Source organism: Nerophis lumbriciformis, linkage group LG02 (genome assembly GCF_033978685.3).
Source record: "Nerophis lumbriciformis linkage group LG02, RoL_Nlum_v2.1, whole genome shotgun sequence".
NCBI classification, from domain to species: domain Eukaryota; kingdom Metazoa; phylum Chordata; class Actinopteri; order Syngnathiformes; family Syngnathidae; genus Nerophis; species Nerophis lumbriciformis.
Genome location: NC_084549.2, coordinates 3,786,309 through 3,810,000, shown reverse-complemented (window position 1 = coordinate 3,810,000; position 23,692 = coordinate 3,786,309). Strand labels below are relative to the sequence as shown.

The following is a 23,692-nucleotide window of genomic DNA, read 5'->3' as shown; positions in this document are numbered from 1 at the left end:
AGGGGGGGGGGGGGGGTTACCCACATATGCGGTCCTCTCCAAGGTTTCTCATAGTCATTCACATCGACGTCCCACTGGGGTGAGTTTTTCCTTGCCCTTATGTGGGCTTTGTACCGAGGACGTCGTTGTGGCTTGTGCAGCCCTTTGAGACACTTGTGATTTAGGGCTATATAAATAAACATTGATTGATTGATTGACATTGATTGATCTTCATTAAATGTTTGTAAATAGATTTGTTTTGGTATTATTATTTTTTTTCAACAGAAACTTGTTTTTGTGACTAAATTGAAAATCGGAAATAAAAACAAATTAAGTAAAAAAAAAAAGAAAGAAAATGAATTAGAAAATACAGATAAAAAAAAAAAAAACTATAAAAAAATATATATATTTATTTCTTTTTCTTTTTTTTTCTTTTAAACTTGGGACTTTCCCAGGGCCGTAGTTTGGGACCCCTGGTTTCGTGAGTATTAACAGTTTTAGTTATATTGTAAAACGTACAAACGTTGCTCGCCTTTCAAATAGAAACGCTATGGACGGCTAGAAGACTGAACAACACTCTGATTGATTAAAAAAAAAAAAAAAAAGAAAAGAAGCACTGCTGGTGAATGGAAGGACACTGCAGCGTCTGCAGTGAGGGAACTCGTCCAAAAGGTGGCGCCACAGCACAAACAATACAACCCACTCTCAGTGATTTGTGGTTGGTTCATAGTTGTTTGTGTGGTCCTGCAGTTCAAAAAGGTTATGTCCAGGGTGAGATGGGTCCCTTATGATGTTTTGGGCCCTTTTGAGGCACCTGGCACTGTACAGTTCATCTAGAGAGGGGAGAGAGCAGCCAGTGATCTTCATTAAAATGTTTGTAAATAGATTTGTTTTGGTATTATTATTTTTTTTCAACAGAAACTTGTTTTTGTGACTAAATTGAAAATCGGAAATAAAAACAAATTAAGTAAAAAAAAAGAAAGAAAATGAATTAGAAAATACAGATTTAAATTTTTTTTTTTTTTATAAAAAACAAAAATTATTTCTTTTTTTTTTTTTTCTTTTAAACTTGGGACTTTCCCAGGGCCGTAGTTTGGGGACCCCTGGTTTCGTGAGTATTAACAGTTTTAGTTATATTGCAAAACGTACAAACGTTGCTCGGTTTGACAAATGCCCCCCTAGAGGGGGGGGGGTTACCCACATATGCGGTCCTCTCCAAGGTTTCTCATAGTCATTCACATCGACGTCCCACTGGGGTGAGTTTTTCCTTGCCCTTATGTGGGCTTTGTACCGAGGATGTCGTTGTGGCTCGTGCAGCCCTTTGAGACACTTGTGATTTAGGGCTATATAAATAAACATTGATTGATTGATTGATATTGATTGATCTTCATTAAATGTTTGTAAATAGATTTGTTTTGGTATTATTATTTTTTTTCAACAGAAACTTGTTTTTGTGACTAAATTGAAAATCGGAAATAAAAACAAATTAAGTAAAAAAAAAAAAAAAGAAAAAAAAGAAAGAAAATGAATTAGAAAATACAGATAAAAAAAAAAAAAAAAAAAATATATATATTTATTTCTTTTTCTTTTTTTTTCTTTTAAACTTGGGACTTTCCCAGGGCCGTAGTTTGGGACCCCTGGTTTCGTGAGTATTAACAGTTTTAGTTATATTGTAAAACGTACAAACGTTGCTCGCCTTTCAAATAGAAACGCTATGGACGGCTAGAAGACTGAACAACACTCTGATTGATTAAAAAAAAGAAAGAAAAAAAAAGAAGCACTGCTGGTGAATGGAAGGACACTGCAGCGTCTGCAGTGAGGGAACTCGTCCAAAAGGTGGCGCCACAGCACAAACAATACAACCCACTCTCAGTGATTTCTGGTTGGTTCATAGTTGTTTGAAAAAAAAAATCTACACATTGGACTGGTTTTGAAGGTTTTGTCAGTGGAAAAAGTGTGGTTTAGCGCCTCAAGTGTTAACAAAATAAAAAAGCTCCCCTTTTTTTAGTTCACAGAGAATTCATGTTGTGTTGTTAGTGCTGAATTACAGAGTAACTATTATTCCGACCACTAAGGTCTCACGGTGGAGCTTGTGTCTATGTTGAAACAACAACACACACACATCACACAGTTCTGAGGAGATTTGTGCTAAAAGTAGGAAGCTTCAAATTCACACGCGATGATGAGAATCTTGTACGAGAGGCATGTTCTCTGCTTGAACAAGTGTTTCCACTTTGCAGACAAACTCGGGGGCGTAAGGCCCTCCACACGCCTACTTCATGTCAGCATGGCACTCACGGGGTGGAAACATGGCAGAACCACCCGGTTGGACCATGGCTGCGTCCCGCAGGCTGGACACCTCGGGGAAACGCCCTTCGGGACGTTGTTGGTTGCCAGGCCCAGGTGCACGCCTGAACACGTGCGCCTCAAGTCGCCCGGGGGGAACTTCTCCAGAGTCAAAACAATGCTCTTCCTGCTGGGCATGACTCTGACCTTCCTGGTCACGGCCTCCTACGTCCTGACGTGGGACAAGAAGGTGAGCGCCGCCTATCAAGTCAAAGGTGACAACATCTCCAGCGGCAGCGCCGCAGCAGCGATGACGGCGCTCTCCTCGGAAAAGACTTCAGTGGACATGAAGCAGCTAATGAGGATAATCCACCCTAAATTGGAATACCCACCCAGGAGGGCTCCTGAGGAAAAGGACATCATCGAGACGGACCCTCAGGTAAGTACAAAATACTCTTTTCACACAAGTCAGGGTTGCGCCATATTGACAATACACAAATCATAAAATACATACAAACCCCAAAAACAGTGAAGTTGTCACGTTGTGTAAATGGTAGGGGTGTAACGGTACTGTCTAAGGCTGAAACGACGCGTCGACGTAGTCGACGTCATCGGTTACGTAAATACGTCGACGCCGTTTTTGTGCGTCGGCGCGTCGCATATTTACGTCACACTACTGTCATGGCAGAGCGCAAAGCAGACGATGCGAGCGAGGGGAAAAAAGCACGCCAAAAGTCGTCAAAAGTGTCGGAGTATTTCAATAAACGGCCTAATAATGTTGTTGTATGCACACTGTGTCGAGCGGAAATGGCCTATCATAGCAGCACAACGGCTATGAACGAACATTTGAAAAGAAAACCCCCGACAGCGTTCTTGCCATCACCATCAATAAGTCAATCGTCCGCGTGCGTATACGTTGTCATTATTACACAAAAACATGAATGTGTCATTTGCATCTGCGTTGTAAATTCATAAACTAAAGCACCGTTTGCTCTGAGAGGCGCGTTTGGCGTGCCTGTTCAGTGTTTACAAAGACGCGCTCCTCTTTAACGCTGTGGAGAGGCGGCGGCGAGCGAGCGGCGAGGCGGGGCGCGCCGGGAGCGACGCCGCAAGAGACAGGGGACGACGAGCGAGCGAGCAAGAGGAGCTGAAAAGCGAGGAAAGAAAGAGAAAAGAGTTGGAAGAGAAAAGACTTTGTGTAAAATTAAAAGATTGTAAACCTGGCAAAGCCGTCTGGCGTTCAGTCTGTCGGTCCTGAAAGAACCCCACGGCACAAGACGTGTCACAAACGCTAACGTTAATTAGTTGTGCAAATACCTTTTACAACATTAACAGTTACATATACTATGTACAAACCAACAATTAACTTTCACTTTAATCATACTATCATTGTTGTGTTATTAAGCAAAATAAGCAATACTTTTACTTTTGTTGAAATGTTTACACTGTACACTTTTTTGTATTGGATGTTTAGCTTTATTTTTGCACATTTGAGCAAATAAGCAATACTTTTACTTTTGTTGAAATGTTTACACTTGTTACAGAATATTTCCGTTTTGCACTTTTTTGTATTGGATGTTTATCTTTATTTTTGCACATTTTAAAGCAAAATAAGCAATACTTTTACTTTTGAAATGCTTATACTATTCCAGAATATTAAGATTTGCACTGGATGTTTACTTTTATATTTGCACATTAAAAAGCAAATAAGCTACTTTTAATTTTGTTAAATGTTAAAAGTTTTAAATGTTTACATTGTTACAGAATATTTTGTCATGTTGTTGTCAATGTTGACTGAGTGGCCATACTTTTTTTTTTGTAAATAAAAGCCATGCCTTTTGAAAAAACTGGCCTACATTTATTTTTTCCTCTTCATTTTAAATAAAAAAAAAAATCGGTAAAAAAAAAAAAAATCTATAGATTAATCGAAAAAAATAATCTATAGATTAACCGATTAATCGAAAAAATAATCTATAGATTAATCGATAGAAAAATAATCGTTAGCTGCAGCCCTAGTACTGTACAATAAAGACCTACCTCCCTACCTACCTAAAGAGTAAAAGGACCTAAGCAGCTTCCTTGAGGCACGCCGCAGTAATTGTACTTGCGTTCAGACAGGCTACCATTAAAACAGAAGTTATATAAGTTGAAAAGGATTTGCAAATCATTGTATTCTGTTTTTATTTACCATTTACTAGGGTGTAACGGTACACAAAAATTTCGGTTTGGTACGTACCTCGGTTTAGAGGTCACGGTTCGGTTCATTTTCGGTACAGTAAGAAAACAAGAAAATATACATTTTTTGGTTATTTATTTACCAAATTTGCAAAATCTTCCACCAAAAATATTTTTCTTAGTGTAATATTTGATGTGAAGTAATGGGAACCTTGGATAGGTCAATAATTCATAATAACATTGATTTTGATTCAATATTATGTTTTGAGCAATGACAGTTTGAAAGAAAAAAAAAACAGCTTTGTTTTATTAGTCAACATTGCAACTTTTTCTAAATTACATTTAACCTTTAAGCTTCTTTATTTCACTTTTGTTATGTTTTTGTTTATTTTAATAGTATTTTTAGAATGTGCCGTGGGCCTTTAAAACATTAGCTGTGGGCCGCAAATGGCCTCCGGGTCACACTTTTGAGACCCCTGCTTTAGATAATAAAAAATTAAATGTATGGATAAAAAGCAGAGCCTGGCGACGCATGTGCGTTTATCATAACTATCTCTCTCTCTCTCTCTCTGTCTCTGCCCCTCCTTCACCAATGCTGCTGTTTGTTTTGTTTTTAACCCCTTCTTAACCCTGAACGTACATTGAAAATACACGCAACCCTAACTCAAAATGCCGGACATTTGAGGCATTTAAGAAACTCCGCCCTGACGGCTCCGCAAAAATGGACATGTCCGGTGAAAAGAGGACGTATGGTCAGTCTATCCTAGCCCGTTAGCTGCTAGCATGCCGTGTGTTGTGCCTCGGTGTGCATTGTTTACACAACGTGCGTTACGCTACTTGATATGTCCGTGTGGAAACTCATTCGGTACACCTTTGAACCGAACCGACAACCCCGTACCGAAACGGTTCAATACAAACACACGTACCTGTCAGGCTTGTCCCTGACAGTTTGACTGTTTTAGTTTTTTCTCTGCGTTTGTCTTAGTTTTCTGTCCAGCGCTTTTATTTTGTCTTTATTTCCTACTTGTCTCCCTGAGTGCTGTGTCCCCTCAGCTGTGGCTGATTGGCACCTGGCCACACCTGGTGTCAATCAGCCAGCTGCTATTTAAACCTGCCTTCCCCTCCAGTCAGTGCTGGATTATTGATGATTGTCATTGTCGTTCCGACCTGTCGTGTCTATCAGGGTAGCTGTATGCGGTAAGCTATATTTTGTAACTGTTTGTAGCTTACTGTCTTTTTGTTCCTAGTCCCTGTTTGCTGGATCCCTGTTCACTAGTGATGGGTTGATGAGGCGTCATGAAGCGTTTCGACACATTGCAAAACTGTATTGATACTGTGTCGATACTGTGTCACTAAATACTGACATCTGCTGGACATTAAAAATCCCTACAGGCAACCTATGGACCGACTCAACTGACACTGATTTGATGCCCTAGTACAGGGGTCACCAACCTTTTCGAAACCAAAAACTACTTCTTGGGTACTGATTAATGCGAAGGGCTACCAGTTTGATACACACTTAAATAAATAAATATATTGTCATTTGTAAGTTACACGTAAGTGTGATTTAAACAAGAATAGCTAAATAAATACATTTATATATATAAAAAAATGGATATTTCTGTCTGTCATTCCGTCGTACATTTTTTTTTTTCCTTTTACGGAAGGTTTTTTGTAGAGAATAAATGATGAAAAAAACACTTAATTGAACGGTTTAAAAGAGGAGAAAACAAGAAAAAATTTAAAATAAAATTTTGAAACATAGTTTATCTTCAATTTCGACTCTTTATAATTCAAAATTCAACTGACAAAAAGAAGAGAAAAACTAGCTTATTTGAATCTTTTTGAAAAAATTAAAAAAAGAATTTTTGGAACATCATTAGTAATTTTTCCTGATTAAGATACATTTTAGAATTTTGATGACATGTTTTAAATTGGTTAAAATCCAATCTGCACTTTGTTAGAATATTTAACAAATTGGACCAAGCTATATTTCTAACAAAGACAAATCAGTGTTTCTTCTAGATTTTCCAGAACAAAAATTTTAAAAGAAATTCAAAATACTTTGAAATAAGATTTAAATTTGATTCTACAGATTTTCTAGATTTGCCAGAATAATTTTTTTGAATTTTAATCATAGTAAGTTTGAAGAAATATTTCACAAATATTCTTCGTCGAAAAAACAGAAGCTAAAATATTTATTATTCTTTACAATAAAAAATAAATAAATTTACTTGAACATTGATTTAAATTGTCAGGAAAGAAGAGGAAGAAATTTAAAAGGTAAAAAGGTATATTTGTTTAAAAATCCTAAAATCATTTTTAAGGTTGTATTTTTTCTCTAAAATTGTATTTCTAAAAGTAATAAGAAGCAAAGTCAAAAATAAATGAATTTATTTAAACAAGTGAAGACCCATCCATCCATCCATTTTCTACCGCTTATTCCAAGTGAAGACCAAGTCTTTAAAATATTTTCTTGGATTTTCAAATTCTATTTGAGTTTTGTCTCTTTTAGAATTAAAAATGTCGAGCAAAGCGAGACCAGCTTGCTAGTAAATAAATAAAATTTAAAAAATAGAGGCAGCTCACTGGTAAGTGCTGCTCTTTGAGCTATTTTTAGAACAGGCCAGCGGGCGACTGATCTGGTCCTTACGGGCTACCTGGTGACCGCGGGCACCGCGTTGGTGACCCCTGCCCTAGTATATACAATAATATAAACCAAGTCATTTAGGATTATTTCATATCTTCATTTAAATAAAAATATATTTGTATCTTTTTTAGATCCAGTCAATAAATAATGTGAACATGTATCATAACATGGAAATCTAAGAGAACGTGTTGTGGATGATTGTGGACTGGGAATTTTTTTAATTTTATTTTTTACACATTTTTATAAAAAAAAAAAAAAAAAAGTTTTTCCGACGTATTACATTTTAGACGATTTCTCTGCTTAGTTATTATTTCTCCGGCTGTACAAAAGACACGCTCACAGGGCACAGAGGAGGCGTCAGTGCGACACAGTTGGCGTATCGGTCACGTGACCAAAACAGCTCATGATCGGTCACGTGACTTTCTAAAAGCGGTACGCGCACCGACACAGGGTTTTGCTCTATGAGCTCGACGCATGCGCCGATGCATCGGTGTTGCCGGACCCATCACTACTAGTCACTGTCTTTTTGTTCCTAGTCCCTGTTTGCTGGATCCCTGTTCACTGTTTCCAGTTTGTCCATTCCTAGTTCCTGGTTTGTGTTTTTTCCTTTATTTTATGAACATTAAATCTTATTTTCCCGCACAATGCCTTCTGCCTTCTCTGCATCTTGGGGTTCGTCACCAACACACCTTGGCAAAATCATCCAGCCAGTAGACTTAGTATATATGCCACACGGGCGGAGTCTGTTGAGTACGAACCCCAAGATGCAGAGAAGGCAGAAGGCATTGTGCGGGAAAATAAGATTTAATGTTCATAAAATAAAGGAAAAAACACAAACCAGGAACTAGGAATGGACAAACTGGAAACAGTGAACAGGGATCCAGCAAACAGGGACTAGGAACAAAAAGACAGTAAGCTACAAACAGTTACAAAATATAGCTTACCGCATACTAGTGATGGGTTGATGAGGCGTCATGAAGCGTTTCGACACATTGCAAAACTGTATTGATACTGTGTCGATACTGTGTCACTAAATACTGACATCTGCTGGACATTAAAAATCCCTACAGGCAACCTATGGACCGACTCAACTGACACTGATTTGATGCCCTAGTACAGGGGTCACCAACCTTTTTGAAACCAAAAACTACTTCTTGGGTACTGATTAATGCGAAGGGCTACCAGTTTGATACACACTTAAATAAATAAATATATTGTCATTTGTAAGTTACACGTAAGTGTGATTTAAACAAGAATAGCTAAATAAATAAATTTATATATATAAAAAAATGGCCCAAAGGGAATAAGCGGTAGTGGATGGATGGATGGATGGGGTATTTCTGTCTGTCATTCCGTCGTACATTTTTTTTTCCTTTTACGGAAGTTTTTTTGTAGAGAATAAATGATGAAAAAAACACTTAATTGAACGGTTTAAAAGAGGAGAAAACACGAAAAAATTTAAAATAAAATTCAATTTCGACTCTTTAAAATTCTAAATTCAATCGACAAAAAGAAGAGAAAAACTAGCTTATTTGAATCTTTTTGAAAAAATTAAAAAAATAATTTATGGAACATCATTAGTCATTTTTCCTGATTAAGATACATTTTAGAATTTTGATGACATGTTTTAAATTGGTTAAAATCCAATCTGCACTTTGTTAGAATATTTAACAAATTGGACCAAGCTATATTTCTAACAAAGACAAATCAGTATTTCTTCTAGATTTTCCAGAACAAACATTTTAAAAGAAATTCAAAATACTTTGAAATAAGATTTAAATTTGATTCTACAGATTTTCTAGATTTGCCAGAATAATTTTTTTGAATTTTAATCATAGTAAGTTTGAAGAAATATTTCACAAATATTCTTCGTCGAAAAAACAGAAGCTAAAATATTTATTATTCTTTACAATAAAAAATAAATAAATGTACTTGAACATTGATTTAAATTGTCAGGAAAGAAGAGGAATAAATTTAAAAGGTAAAAAGGTATATTTGTTTAAAAATCCTAAAATCATTTTTAAGGTTGTATTTTTTCTCTAAAATTGTATTTCTAAAAGTAATAAGAAGCAAAGTAAAAAATAAATGTGTAAAAAAGTAAAATTAAAAAAATTCCCAGTCCACAATCATCCACAACACGTTCTCTTAGATTTCCATGTTAAGATGCATGTTCACATTTATTGACTGTATCTAAAAAAGATTAAAAAAAATATTTTTATTTAAATGAAGATATGAAATAATCCTAAATGAAATACAATGACTTGGTTTATATTATTGTATATACTAGGGCAGGGGTCACCAATGCGGTGCCCGCGGTCACCAGGTAGCCCGTAAGGACCAGATCAGTCGCCCGCTGGCCTGTTCTAAAAATAGCTCAAAGAGCAGCACTTACCAGTGAGCTGCCTCTATTTTTTAAATTGTATTTATTTACTAGCAAGCTGGTCTCGCCTTGCTCGACATTTTTAATTCTAAAAGAGACAAAACTCAAATAGAATTTGAAAATCCAAGAAAATATTTTAAAGACTTGGTCTTCACTTGGAATAAGCGGTAGAAAATGGAAGGATGGATGGGTCTTCACTTGTTTAAATAAATTCATTTATTTTTTTACTTTGCTTCTTATTACTTTTAGAAATACAATTTTAGAGAAAAAATACAACCTTAAAAATGATTTTAGGATTTTTAAACAAATATACCTTTTTACCTTTTAAATTTCTTCCTCTTCTTTCCTGACAATTTAAATCAATGTTCAAGTAAATTTATTTATTTTTTATTGTAAAGAATAATACATATTTTAGCTTCTGTTTTTTTCAACGAAGAATATTTGTGAAATATTTCTTCAAACTTACTATGATTAAAATTCAAAAAAATTATTCTGGCAAATCTAGAAAATCTGTAGAATCAAATTTAAATCTTATTTCAAAGTATTTTGAATTTCTTTTAAAATTGTTGTTCTGGAAAATCTTGAAGAAATACTGATTTGTCCTTGTTAGAAATATAGCTTGGTCCAATTTGTTATATATATTCTAACAAAGTGCAGATTGGATTTTAACCAATTTAAAACATGTCATCAAAATTCTAAAATGTATCTTAATCAGGAAAAATTACTAATGATGTTCCATAAATTCTTTTTTTAATTTTTTCAAAAAGATTCAAATTAGCTAGTTTTTCTCTTCTTTTTGTCGGTTGAATTTTGAATTTTAAAGAGTCGAAATTGAAGATAAACTGTTTCAAAATTATTATTTTTTTTTGGTGTGTTTTCTCCTCTTTTAAACCGTTCAATTAAGTGTTTTTTTCATCATTTATTCTCTACAAAAAACCTTCCGTAAAAGGAAAAAAAAATGTACGACGGAATGACAGACAGAAATACCCATTTTTTTATATATATAAATGTATTTATTTAGCTATTCTTGTTTAAATCACACTTACGTGTAACTTACAAATGACAATATATTTATTTATTTAAGTGTGTATGAAACTGGTAGCCCTTCGCATTAATCAGTACCCAAGAAGTAGTTTTTGGTTTCAAAAAGGTTGGTGACCCCTGTACTAGGGCATACAATCAGTGTCAGTTGAGTCGGTCCATAGGTTGCCTGTAGGGATTTTTAATGTCCAGCAGATGTCAGTATTTAGTGACACAGTATCGACACAGTATCAATACAGTTTTGCAATGTGTCGAAACGCTTCATGACGCCTCATCAACCCATCACTAGTGAACAGGGATCCAGCAAACAGGGACTAGGAACAAAAAGACAGTAAGCTACAAACAGTTACAAAATATAGCTTACCGCATACAGCTACCCTGATAGACACGACAGGTCGGAACGACAATGACAATCATCAATAATCCAGCACTGACTGGAGGGGAAGGCAGGTTTAAATAGCAGCTGGCTGATTGACACCAGGTGTGGCCAGGTGCCAATCAGCCACAGCTGAGGGGACACAGCACATAGAAAGAAAGACTACATTTAGTACATTTATTGATGCATATTATTTCCAGGCTTATCAGGGCCAAATACAATGAAGTGGGGGGCCACATCTGGCCCCCGGGCCTTGACTTTGGCACCTGTGGCTTAGAGCTGGCGTTTTTAGCAAGTGACTCTCTCTCTCTGTCAACAGTTGTTCTCTGTCATCCCTCGCCACTTCCTGCCGGGGATCAAAAGCCCCTGCTGGTACCAGGAGTTCTCAGGCGAGACGAGCAACAATCCCTACAAGAGGAACCTCTTCGCCGTGCGCTCCAAGAGCTTCATGGGCGCCAGCGACCAGCTGAGGTCCAACTTCCGCCTGCGCCGCCGCGACGGCAGGCAGTTCCGCCTGCGATGCCTGCCTTACTTCTACATCATCGGCCAACCCAAATGCGGCACGACCGACTTGTTCTACAGGATGCTGCTGCATCCCCAGGGCCGCTTTAACTTCATGAAGGAGCCACACTGGTGGACCAGGAAACGCTTTGGTAAGGCATCAGTTGTTGTCATCAGTGATGACATCATAACACCTTCATTAGGTGTGCAGGTAATGACTTAAGTCCCATTGGAGCCTTCCTAACGGGCTCAAAAGTGCCAAAACGAGTTAGCATACAGTGTTTCCCACAGGACAGGCATCTATTTGTGGTGGTGGGGGCGGGGGGTGGCGGCGGCAGCGGCGATGACCAAGAAGAACGCGGAGTTGGAATATAAGTACACTTTATGTACATATTTAGCTCATTAAAATTACCGACAGGAAGGCGAGAAACACTTTATTTCAACAGACTCTGGCGCCGTACCTGTCGTCAAAACTCCAAAGACCGACTGCACAGTTGCGCTAACAAAACAAGAGTCTCAGAAAGCTGGCGTGCACAAGCTAGCAAGCTACGGAGTTTGCCGACAATGTATTTCTTGTAAAGTGTATACAAAGGAGTACGGAAGCTGGACAAATAAGATGTCAAAAACCAACCACTTTCATGTGGTATTGGACAGAAAGGAGGACTTTTTTTCTCCTCCATTCGAAAATGCGGATGTTATCAGCACCACTGTCTGATTCCTATCAATGCAAGTCATCACAATCAGGTAATACACCAACTTATATTGTATTCTTGTCTTCATGAAAGAAAGGAATCTATATGTGTTAAACATGCTTGTATTATCTTTAAACACCTTTAACTTGTTAACAATATTAACTATATGTGTTAAACATGCTTGTATTATCTTTAAACACCTTTAAGTTGTTAACAATATTAACTATATGTATTAAACATTCTTGTATTATCATTAAACACCTTTAATTTATTAACAATATTAACTATGTGTTAAACATGCTTGTATTATCATTAAACACCTTTAACTTGTTAACAATATTAACTATATGTGTTAAACATGCTTGTATTATCTTTAAACACCTTTAACTTGTTAACAATATTAACTATATGTGTTAAACATGCTTGTATTATCTTTAAACACCTTTAACATATTAACTATATGTGTTAAACATGCTTGTATTATCATTAAACACCTTTAACTTGTTAACAATATTAACTATATGTGTTAAACATGCTTGTATTATCTTTAAACACCTTTAACTTGTTAACAATATTAACTATATGTGTTAAACATGCTTGTATTATCTTTAAACACTTTTAACTTGTTAACAATATTAACTATATGTGTTAAACATGCTTGTATTATCTTTAAACACCTTTAAGTTGTTAACAATATTAACTATATGTATTAAACATTCTTGTATTATCATTAAACACCTTTAATTTATTAACAATATTAACTATGTGTTAAACATGCTTGTATTATCATTAAACACCTTTAACTTGTTAACAATATTAACTATATGTGTTAAACATGCTTGTATTATCTTTAAACACCTTTAACGTGTTAACAATATTAACTATATGTGTTAAACATGCTTGTATTATCTTTAAACACCTTTAACTTGTTAACAATATTAACTATATGTGTTAAACGTGCTTGTATTATCTTTAAACACCTTTAACTTGTTAACAATATTAACTATATGTGTTAAACATGCTTGTATTATCTTTAAACACCTTTAACTTGTTAACAATATTAACTATATGTGTTAAACATGCTTGTATTATCTTTAAACACCTTTAACTTGTTAACAATATTAACTATATGTGTTAAACATGCTTGTATTATCTTTAAACACCTTTAACTTATTAACAATATTAACTATATGTGTCAAACATGCTTATATTATCTTTAAACACCTTTAACTTGTTAACAATATTAACTATATGTGTTAAACATGCTTGTATTATCTTTAAACACCTTTAACTTATTAACAATATTAACTATATGTGTTAAACATGCTTGTATTATCTTTAAACACCTTTAACTTGTTAACAATATTAACTATATGTGTTAAACATGCTTGTATTATCTTTAAACACCTTTAACTTGTTAACAATATTAACTATATGTGTTAAACATGCTTGTATTATCTTTAAACACCTTTAACTTGTTAACAATATTAACTATATGTGTTAAACATGCTTGTATTATCTTTAAACACCTTTAACTTGTTAACAATATTAACTACCGTATTTTCCGCACCATAAGGCGCCCTGGGTTATAAGCCGCGCCTTCAATGAACGGCATATTTCAAAACTTTGTCCACCTATAAGCCGCCCCGTGTTATAAGCCGCATCTAACTGCGCTAAAGGAATGTCAAAAAAACAGTCAGATAGGTCAGTCAAACTTTAATAATATATTAAAAACCAGCGTGATGTGGGCGCGCATGGAGTCGTATATCAACATGGACGGAGCTGCGTGAAAAAAGCCACCCGGCCTCTTCGCGTAAACTTACCTTAACCACTCGCTCATCTTTTCTTCATCCATCCATCTCTTCGAGTTAGCTTTTATGATGACGCCGGCTGGAAAGGTCTCTTTTGGCAATGTCTTCCTTTTGAATATCACCATGGGTGGAAGTTTCTGGCCATTAGCATGGCAAGCTAGAACCACAGTGAAGGATGACTTCTCATTCCCTGTGGTGCGAATATTCACCGTACGTGCTCCCGTTGTATCCACAGTGCGGTTCACAGGAATATCAAAAGTCAGTGGAACCTCGTCCATGTTGATAATGTTCTCTGGCCGGATCTTTTTTTTCAGCTATCTTGTTTTTACAATATGCACGGAAAATAGCCAGCTTTTCTTGAAAGTCTTTAGGCAGTTGCTGTGAAATAGTAGTCCGTGTGCGGATGGAGAGATTGCGTCTTTTCATGAACCGGAAACCTGTCGCTTAGTAGGAGCCATTTTGTGGTCTTTACAGATGTAAACACACAAAGGAAATGAAACGTAATATCCGCGCGCTTCTTCTTCTTCTACGCGGGCGGGTGGTTGCTTACAGTAGAAGAAGAAGCGCTTCCTCTTCTATGGGGGCGGGTGCTTACCTTGGCGGTTGCTTGCGTAGAAGAAGAAGCACTTCCTCTTCTACGGGGAAAAAAGATGGCGGCTGTTTACCGTAGTTGCGAGACCGAACCTTTATGAAAATGAATCTTAATATTAATCCATATATAAAGCGCACCGGGTTATAAGCCGCACTGTCAGCTTTTGAGTAAATTTGTGGTTTTTAGGTGCGGCTAATAGTGCGGAAAATACGGTATATGTGTTAAACATGCTTGTATTATCTTTAAACACCTTTAACTTGTTAACAATATTAACTATATGTATTAAACATACTTGTATTATCATTAAACACCTTTAATTTACTAACAATATTAACTATATGTGTTAAACATGCTTGCATTATCATTAAACACCTTTAACTTGTTAACAAAAACATATATTTCATAAATAAGTAAATATAAATTATATATATATGAATGAGGTAGATCCCCACGACTTGATCAATTGAAAAGTAGCTCGCCTGCAGAAAAAGTGTGAGCACCCCTGAGTTACACCCATCTGAACAGGTCAGCCACCTGTTTAAAGCCCGATCACAGTTGAAATCTTGAAATGAAGGGCCTTTAATGGCCAAAACATTAACCTGGACAACATTTTAACAGCTGGTTGGCTCAGATGTTATTCTTTTCATTGCATTCACATGCTGCAGTGGACAGTGGACAATTTATCTTCAGTATTAATGCAGTATCTGAAGCACCGTCTCCACGTGTGTTTATTGACAACCGGGTTATAACCTGGACACGTTAGCTCGTCGGTATGAAAACAAGAGACTGTTACTACTTAATGAAGCAGCGTCAGGCTGCTCACCGTCAGTGAAACGCTCGGTGAACGTTAAATATATGACGAGCTGCGAGAGATGCAGCTATAACCTATATTACCCTCGTATTTTGATCCGGTCGGTCCGTACTTTTACTTCTTCTTCTTCTTCTTCTTCTGCCCACCAGGTGAATTAAGTGCTATTGGCTCTCTTAAGTGCTGGTGGTGGTTCTTCTTCTTCTTCTTCTTCTTCTTCTTCTTCTTCTTCTTCTTCTTCTTCTTCTTCTTCTTCTTCTTCTTCTTCTCTTCTTCTTCTTCTTCTTCTTCTTCTTCTTCTTCTTCTTCTTCTTCTTCTTCTTCTTCTTCTTCTTCTTCTTCTTCTTCTTCTTCTTCTTCTTCTTCTTCTTCTTCTTCTTCTTCTTCTTCTTCTTCTTCTTCTTCTTCTTCTTCTTCTTCTTCTTCTTCTTCTTCTTCTTCTTCTTCTTCTTCTTCTTCTTCTTCTTCTTCTTCTTCTTCTTCTTTCTTCTTTCTTCTTCTTCTTCTTCTTCTTCTTCTTCTTCTTCTTCTTCTTCTTCTTCTTCTTCTTCTTCTTCTTCTTCTTCTTCTTCTTCTTCTTCTTCTTCTTCTTCTTCTTCTTCTTCTTCTTCTTCTTCTTCTTCTTCTTCTTCTTCTTCTTCTTCTTCTTCTTCTTCTTCTTCTTCTTTTCTTCTTCTTCTTCTTCTTCTTCTTCTTCTTCTTCTTCTTCTTCTTCTTCTTCTTCTTCTTCTTCTTCTTCTTCTTCTTCTTCTTCTTCTTCTTCTTCTTCTTCTTCTTCTTCTTCTTCTTCTTCTTCTTCTTCTTCTTCTTCTTCTTCTTCTTCTTCTTCTTCTTCTTCTTCTTCTTCTTCTTCTTCTTCTTCTTCTTCTTCTTCTTCTTCTTCTTCTTCTTCTTCTCTTTCTTCTTCTTCTTCTTCTTCTTCTTCTTCTTCTTCTTCTTCTTCTTCTTCTTCTTCTTCTTCTTCTTCACCGGAGTTGTAACTACAAGGTACATTCACAGACAGAGTCCCATTGCTTTTATGAGCGAGTCAAAAGCCGAAAAATCCATTTGTGGCGGACGTAATTCTTTCGTGGCGGGCCGCCACAAATAAATGAATGTGTGGGAAACACTGGCATAGTTAAACACAATAATACCTTCTTTTTTTTTTTTTTAAATGACCTCAACTTAAAGGGGAGCTGCACTTTATTCACAATCGTTATGAGGGACATGACCAGGGATGGATTTGTTTCATTCCAGGAGTTATCTCACCCTCTGAGAAGTTTTACTCATCTTTTCCAATGTGGTAAAAATGTGTAGAATAAATATTACATTTCAACATTTCTGTCAACGAAGGTGTGTGTCAGCCTGCGACACATAGTCATTTTGATAGTAGGCTACTGTAGACACTTACATCATGTGTTGCCTTCATTATAACACTTATATAAGACTTTTAAAGTCATTTTGATAGTAGGCTAACATAGACACTTACATCATGTGTTGTCTTAATTATAACACTTATATAAGACTTTTAAAGTCATTTTGATAGACTAATATAGCTAATATAGACACTTACATCATGTGTTGCCTTCATTATAACACTTATATGAGACTTTTAAAGTCATTTTGATAGTAGGCTAACATAGACACTTACATGATGTGTTGTCTTCATTATAACACTTATATAAGACTTTTAAAGTCACTTTGATAGTAGGCTAATATAGACACTTACATCATGTGTTGTCTTCATTATAACACTTATATAAGACTTTTAAAGTCATTTTGATAGTAGGCTAATATAGACACATCATGTGTTGCCTTCATTATAACACTTATATAAGACTTTTAAAGTCATTTTGATAGTAGGCTAATATAGACACTTACATCATGTGTTGTCTTCATTATAACACTTATATAAGACTTTTAAAGTCATTTTGATAGTAGGCTAATATAGACACTTACATCATGTGTTGTCTTCATTATAACACTTATATAAGACTTTTAAAGTCATTTTGATAGTAGGCTAATATAGCTAATATAGACACTTACATAATGTGTTGCCTTCATTATAACACTTATATAAGACTTTTAAAGTCATTTTGATAGTAGGTTAATACAACTAATATAGACACTTACATCATGTGTTGTCTTCATTATAACACTTATTTCAGACTTTTAAAGTCATTTTGATAGTAGGCTAACATAGACACTTACATCATGTGTTGCCTTCATTATAACACTTATATAAGACTTTTAAAGTCATTTTGATAGTAGGCTAATATAGACACTTACATCATGTGTTGTCTTCATTATAACACTTATTTCAGACTTTTAAAGTCATTTTGATAGTAGGCAAATACAGTTAATATAGACACTTACATCATGTGTTGTCTTCATTATAACACTTATTTCAGACTTTTAAAGTCATTTTGATAGTAGGCTAACATAGACACTTACATCATGTGTTGCCTTCATTATAACACTTATATAAGACTTTTAAAGTCATTTTGATAGTAGGCTAATATAGACACTTACATCATGTGTTGTCTTCATTATAACACTTATTTCAGACTTTTAAAGTCATTTTGATAGTAGGCAAATACAGTTAATATAGACACTTACATCATGTGTTGCCTTCATTATAACACTTATATAAGACTTTTAATGTAATTTTGATAGTAGGCTTATATAGCTAATATAGACACATCATGTGTTGCCTTCATTATAACACTAAGACTTTTAAAGTAATTTTGATAGTAGGTTAGTACAACTAATATAGACACTTACATCATGCGTTGCCTTCATTCTAGCACTTATACAACACTTTTAAAGTAATTTTCATAGCAGGCTAATATAGACACTTACATCATGTGTTGTCTTAATTATAACACTTATATAAGACTTTTAAAGTAATTTTGATAGTAGGCTAATATAGCTAATATAGACACTTACATCATGTGTTGCCTTCATTATAACCCTTATATAAGACTTTTAAAGTCATTTTGATAGTAGACTAATATAGACACTTACATCATGTGTTGCCTTCATTTTAACACTTATATAAGACTTTTAAAGTCATTTTGATAGTAGGCTAATATAGACACTTACATCATGTGTTGTCTTCATTATAACACTTATATAAGACTTTTAAAGTCATTTTGATAGTAGGCTAATATAGACACTTACATCATGTGTTGTCTTCATTATAACACTTATATAAGACTTTTAAAGTCATTTTGATAGTAGGCTAATATAGCTAATATAGACACTTACATAATGTGTTGCCTTCATTATAACACTTATATAAGACTTTTAAAGTCATTTTGATAGTAGGTTAATACAACTAATATAGACACTTACATCATGTGTTGTCTTCATTATAACACTTATTTCAGACTTTTAAAGTCATTTTGATAGTAGGCTAACATAGACACTTACATCATGTGTTGCCTTCATTATAACACTTATATAAGACTTTTAAAGTCATTTTGATAGTAGGCTAATATAGACACTTACATCATGTGTTGTCTTCATTATAACACTTATTTCAGACTTTTAAAGTCATTTTGATAGTAGGCAAATACAGTTAATATAGACACTTACATCATGTGTTGCCTTCATTATAACACTTATATAAGACTTTTAATGTAATTTTGATAGTAGGCTTATATAGCTAATATAGACACATCATGTGTTGCCTTCATTATAACACTAAGACTTTTAAAGTAATTTTGATAGTAGGTTAGTACAACTAATATAGACACTTACATCATGCGTTGCCTTCATTCTAGCACTTATACAACACTTTTAAAGTAATTTTGATAGCAGGCTAATATAGACACTTACATCATGTGTTGTCTTAATTATAACACTTATATAAGACTTTTAAAGTAATTTTGATAGTAGGCTAATATAGCTAATATAGACACTTACATCATGTGTTGCCTTCATTATAACCCTTATATAAGACTTTTAAAGTCATTTTGATAGTAGACTAATATAGACACTTACATCATGTGTTGCCTTCATTTTAACACTTATATAAGACTTTTAAAGTCATTTTGATAGTAGGCTAATATAGACACTTACATAATGTGTTGCCTTCATTATAACACTTATATAAGACTTTTAAAGTCATTTTGATAGTAGGCTAATATAGACACTTACATCATGTGTTGTCTTCATTATAACACTTGTATAAGACTTTTAAAGTCAGTTTGATAGTAGGCTAATATAGACACTTACATGATGTGTTGTCTTCATTATAACACTTATATAAGACTTTTAAAGTCACTTTGATACATTTCTGTGACCTCACAAAAACAACAACTGATGTCAGGAACGATGTCAATTCGAAGTCTTTTGGTGAAATCGTCTGTGTTTCGGGTGTTGTTGTGTCATCCAGGTTACATCCGCTTCAAATACGGCTCCCAGAGAAGATTCCCCGTGGAGGATTACCTGGATCTCTTTGACCTGTCAGCCCACAACATCCACGCACCCAGCGGTGGAAACACCCCCACGGAGCGCCCCCTGCAGCTCCTAACAGGTGAACAGGTGTGAAAGTGCTGGCTTGCGTGGAACCACCTGGGCTTTGGTCACTTTGACCACGCCACTTGTCTGTCACGCTGTGGTCTACTGCCAGACCATGTGGTCTACTGCCAGACCTTGTGGTCTACTGCCAGACCTTGTGGTCTACTGCCAGACCTTGTGGTCTACTGCCAGACCACTAGATGTCTCTGTGGAGATGCACGTGACTAGGCAGATGGAAATGCAATCTTAGTGTTGTCAATATGCTGCCTGGAATTTAATGTTCCCTCCATGTGGAACCGGGTCGACTCAAAGCTGTCCAAAAAACACAAATAAACCTTGAGTTAGTTCTACCGGTACTGGTTTGTGACACATTTGCTACCGGGCCCCGCAGAAACTTTCATTAATTTGTAAACTACCGCATTTTCTCCAACTTGATTTTGGCCTTTCCTGCTAAACACACCACTAATCTTCTTTATAGATGTATATTACATCTTTATAGATGTATATTACATCTTTATAGATGTATATTACAACTTTATAGATGTATATTACAACTTTATAGATGTATATTACAACTTTATAGGTGTATATTACAACTTTATAGGTGTATATTACAACTTTATAGGTGTATATTCCAACTTTATAGGTGTATATTACAGCTTTATAGGTGTATATTACAGCTTTATAGGTGTATATTACAACTTTATAGGTTTATAGTACAACTTTATAGGTGTATAGTACAACTTTATAGATGTATATTACAACTTTATAGATATTACAACTTTATAGATGTATATTACAACTTTATAGGTGTATATTACAACTTTATAGATGTATATTACAACTTTATACGTGTATAGTACAACTTTATAGGTGTATATTACAACTTTATAGGTGTATGTTACAACTTTATAGATGTATGTTACAACTTTATAGGTGTATATTACAACTTTAGAGATGTATATTACAACTTTAGATGTATATTCCAACTTTATAGGTGTATATTACAACTTTATAGATGTATAGTACAACTTTATAGGTGTATATTACAACTTTATAGGTGTATATTACAACTTTATAGGTGTATATTACAACTTTATACGTGTATAGTACAACTTTATAGATGTATATTACAACTTTATAGATATTACAACTTTATAGATGTATATTACAACTTTATAGGTGTATATTACAACTTTATAGATGTATATTACAACTTTATAGATGTATAGTACAACTTTATAGGTGTATATTACAACTTTATAGGTGTATAGTACAACTTTATAGGTGTATAGTACAACTTTATAGGTGTATATTACAACTTTAGAGATGTATATTACAACTTTAGATGTATATTCCAACTTTATAGGTGTATATTACAACTTTATAGATGTATAGTACAACTTTATAGGTGTATATTACAACTTTATAGGTGTATATTACAACTTTATAGGTGTATATTACAACTTTATACGTGTATATTACAACTTTATAGGTGTATAGTACAACTTTATAGATGTATATTACAACTTTATAGATGTATATTACAACTTTATAGGTGTATATTACAACTTTATAGGTGTATAGTACAACTTTATAGATGTATATTACAACTTTATAGATGTATATTACATCTTTATAGATGTATATTACAACTTTATAGGTTTATATTACAACTTTATAGATGGAAATTACAACTTCATAGGTGTATATTACAACTTTATAGGTGTATATTACAACTTTATAGGTGTATATTACAACTTTATAGATGTATATTACAACTTTATAGGTGTATATTACAACTTTATAGGTGTATATTACAACTTTATAGGTGTATATTACAACTTTATAGGTGTATAGTACAACTTTATAGGTGTATAGTACAACTTTATACGTGTATAGTACAACTTTATAGGTGTATAGTACAACTTATAGGTTTATAGTACAACTTTATAGATGTATATTACAACTTTATAGATGTATATTACAACTTTATAGTTGTATATTACAACTTTATAGATGTATATTACAACTTTATAGGTGTATAGTACAACTTTATAGGTGTATAGTACAACTTTATAGGTGTATAGTACAACTTTATAGGTGTATAGTACAACTTTATAGGTGTATAGTACAACTTTATAGATGTATTTTACAACTTTATAGATATTACAACTTTATAGATGTATATTACAACTTTATAGGTGTATATTACAACTTTATAGATGTATATTACAACTTTATACGTGTATAGTATAACTTCATGGGTGTATAGTACAACTTTATACGTGTATAGTACAACTTTATATGTGTATATTACAACTTTATAGATGTATATTACAACTTTAGATGTATATTACAACTTTATAGGTGTATATTACAACTTTATAGGTGTATAGTACAACTTTATAGGTGTATAGTACAACTTTATAGGTGTATAGTACAACTTTATAGATGTATATTACATTGTTATAGGTGTGTATTACAACTTTATAGGTGTATAGTACAACTTTATAGGTGTATAGTACAGCTTTATAGATGTATATTACATTGTTATAGGTGTATATTACAACTTTATAGATGTATATTACAACTTTATAGGTGTATATTACAACTTTATAGGTGTATAGTACAACTTTATACGTGTATATTACAACTTTATAGGTGTATAGTACAACTTTATAGGTTTATAGTACAACTTTATAGATGAATATTACAACTTTATAGATATATATTACAACTTTATAGATGTATATTACAACTTTATAGATGTATATTACAACTGTATAGATGTATATTACAACTGTATAGATGTATATTACAACTGTATAGGTGTATATTACAACTTTATAGGTGTATATTACAACTTTATAGATGTATATTACATTTTTATAGATGTAACCTACTCAGTGGCTAGAGTGTCCGCCCTGAGATGGATAGGTCGTGAGTTCAAAACCCCGGCCGAGTCATACCAAAGACTATAAAAATGGGACCCATTACCTCCCTACTTGGCACTCAGCATCAAGGGTTGGAATTGGGGGTTAAATCACCAAAAATGATTCCCGGGCGCAGCCACCGCTGCTGCCCACTGCTCCCCTCACCTCCCAGGGTGTGATCAAGGGTGATGGGTCAAATGCAGAGAATAATTTCGCCACACCTATTGTGTGTGACAATCATTGGTACTTTAACTTTAACTTTATATTACAACTTTATAGATGTATATTACAACTTTATAGGTGTATATTACAACTTTATAGGTGTATATTACAACTTTATAGTTTTATATTACAACTTTATGGGTGTATTTTACAACTTTATACGTGTATAGTACAACTTTATAGATGTATATTACAACTTTATAGGTGTATATTACAACTTTATACGTGTATATTACAACTTTATACGTGTATAGTACAACTTTATAGGTGTATATTACAACTTTATAGGTGTATATTACAACTTTTTAGGTGTACCGTATATTACAACTTTATAGTTTTATATTACAACTTTATGGGTGTATATTACAACTTTATACGTGTATAGTACAACTTTATACGTGTATATTACAACTTTATAGGTGTATAGTACAACTTTATAGGTGTTTAGTACAACTTTATAGGTGCACATTACAACATTATAGATGTATATTACAACTTCATAGGTGTATATTACAACTTTATAGGTGTATAGTACAACTTTATAGGTGTATATTACAACTTTATAGGTGTATATTACAACTTTATACGTGTATAGTATAACTTTATACGTGTATAGTACAACTTTATACGTGTATAGTACAACTTTATACGTGTATAGTACAACTTTATACGTGTATATTACAACTTTATAGGTGTATATTACAACTTTATAGGTGTATATTACAACTTTATAGGTG

At 34.1% G+C, this 23,692-nt stretch overlaps 1 protein-coding gene across 2 annotated transcripts in view; it reads left to right on the top strand.

Moving 5' to 3' along the window:
• Positions 1 to 23,692, top strand: part of LOC133606398 (carbohydrate sulfotransferase 15-like) — an 80,687-nt gene that overhangs the window by 40,933 nt on the left and 16,062 nt on the right. Inside the window, exons 3-5 of one of the 2 annotated variants that reach the window (XM_072915045.1) lie at positions 2,220 to 2,704; positions 11,207 to 11,540; positions 19,673 to 19,813. In XM_072915045.1, the coding sequence (XP_072771146.1) occupies positions 2,267 to 2,704; positions 11,207 to 11,540; positions 19,673 to 19,813 (913 nt within the window). In that variant the 5' untranslated portion in view covers positions 2,220 to 2,266. Of the gene's footprint in view, positions 1 to 1,765; positions 2,705 to 11,206; positions 11,541 to 19,672; positions 19,814 to 23,692 lie in introns of those variants that run through there. The other variant, XM_072915043.1, reaches the window with a different exon arrangement.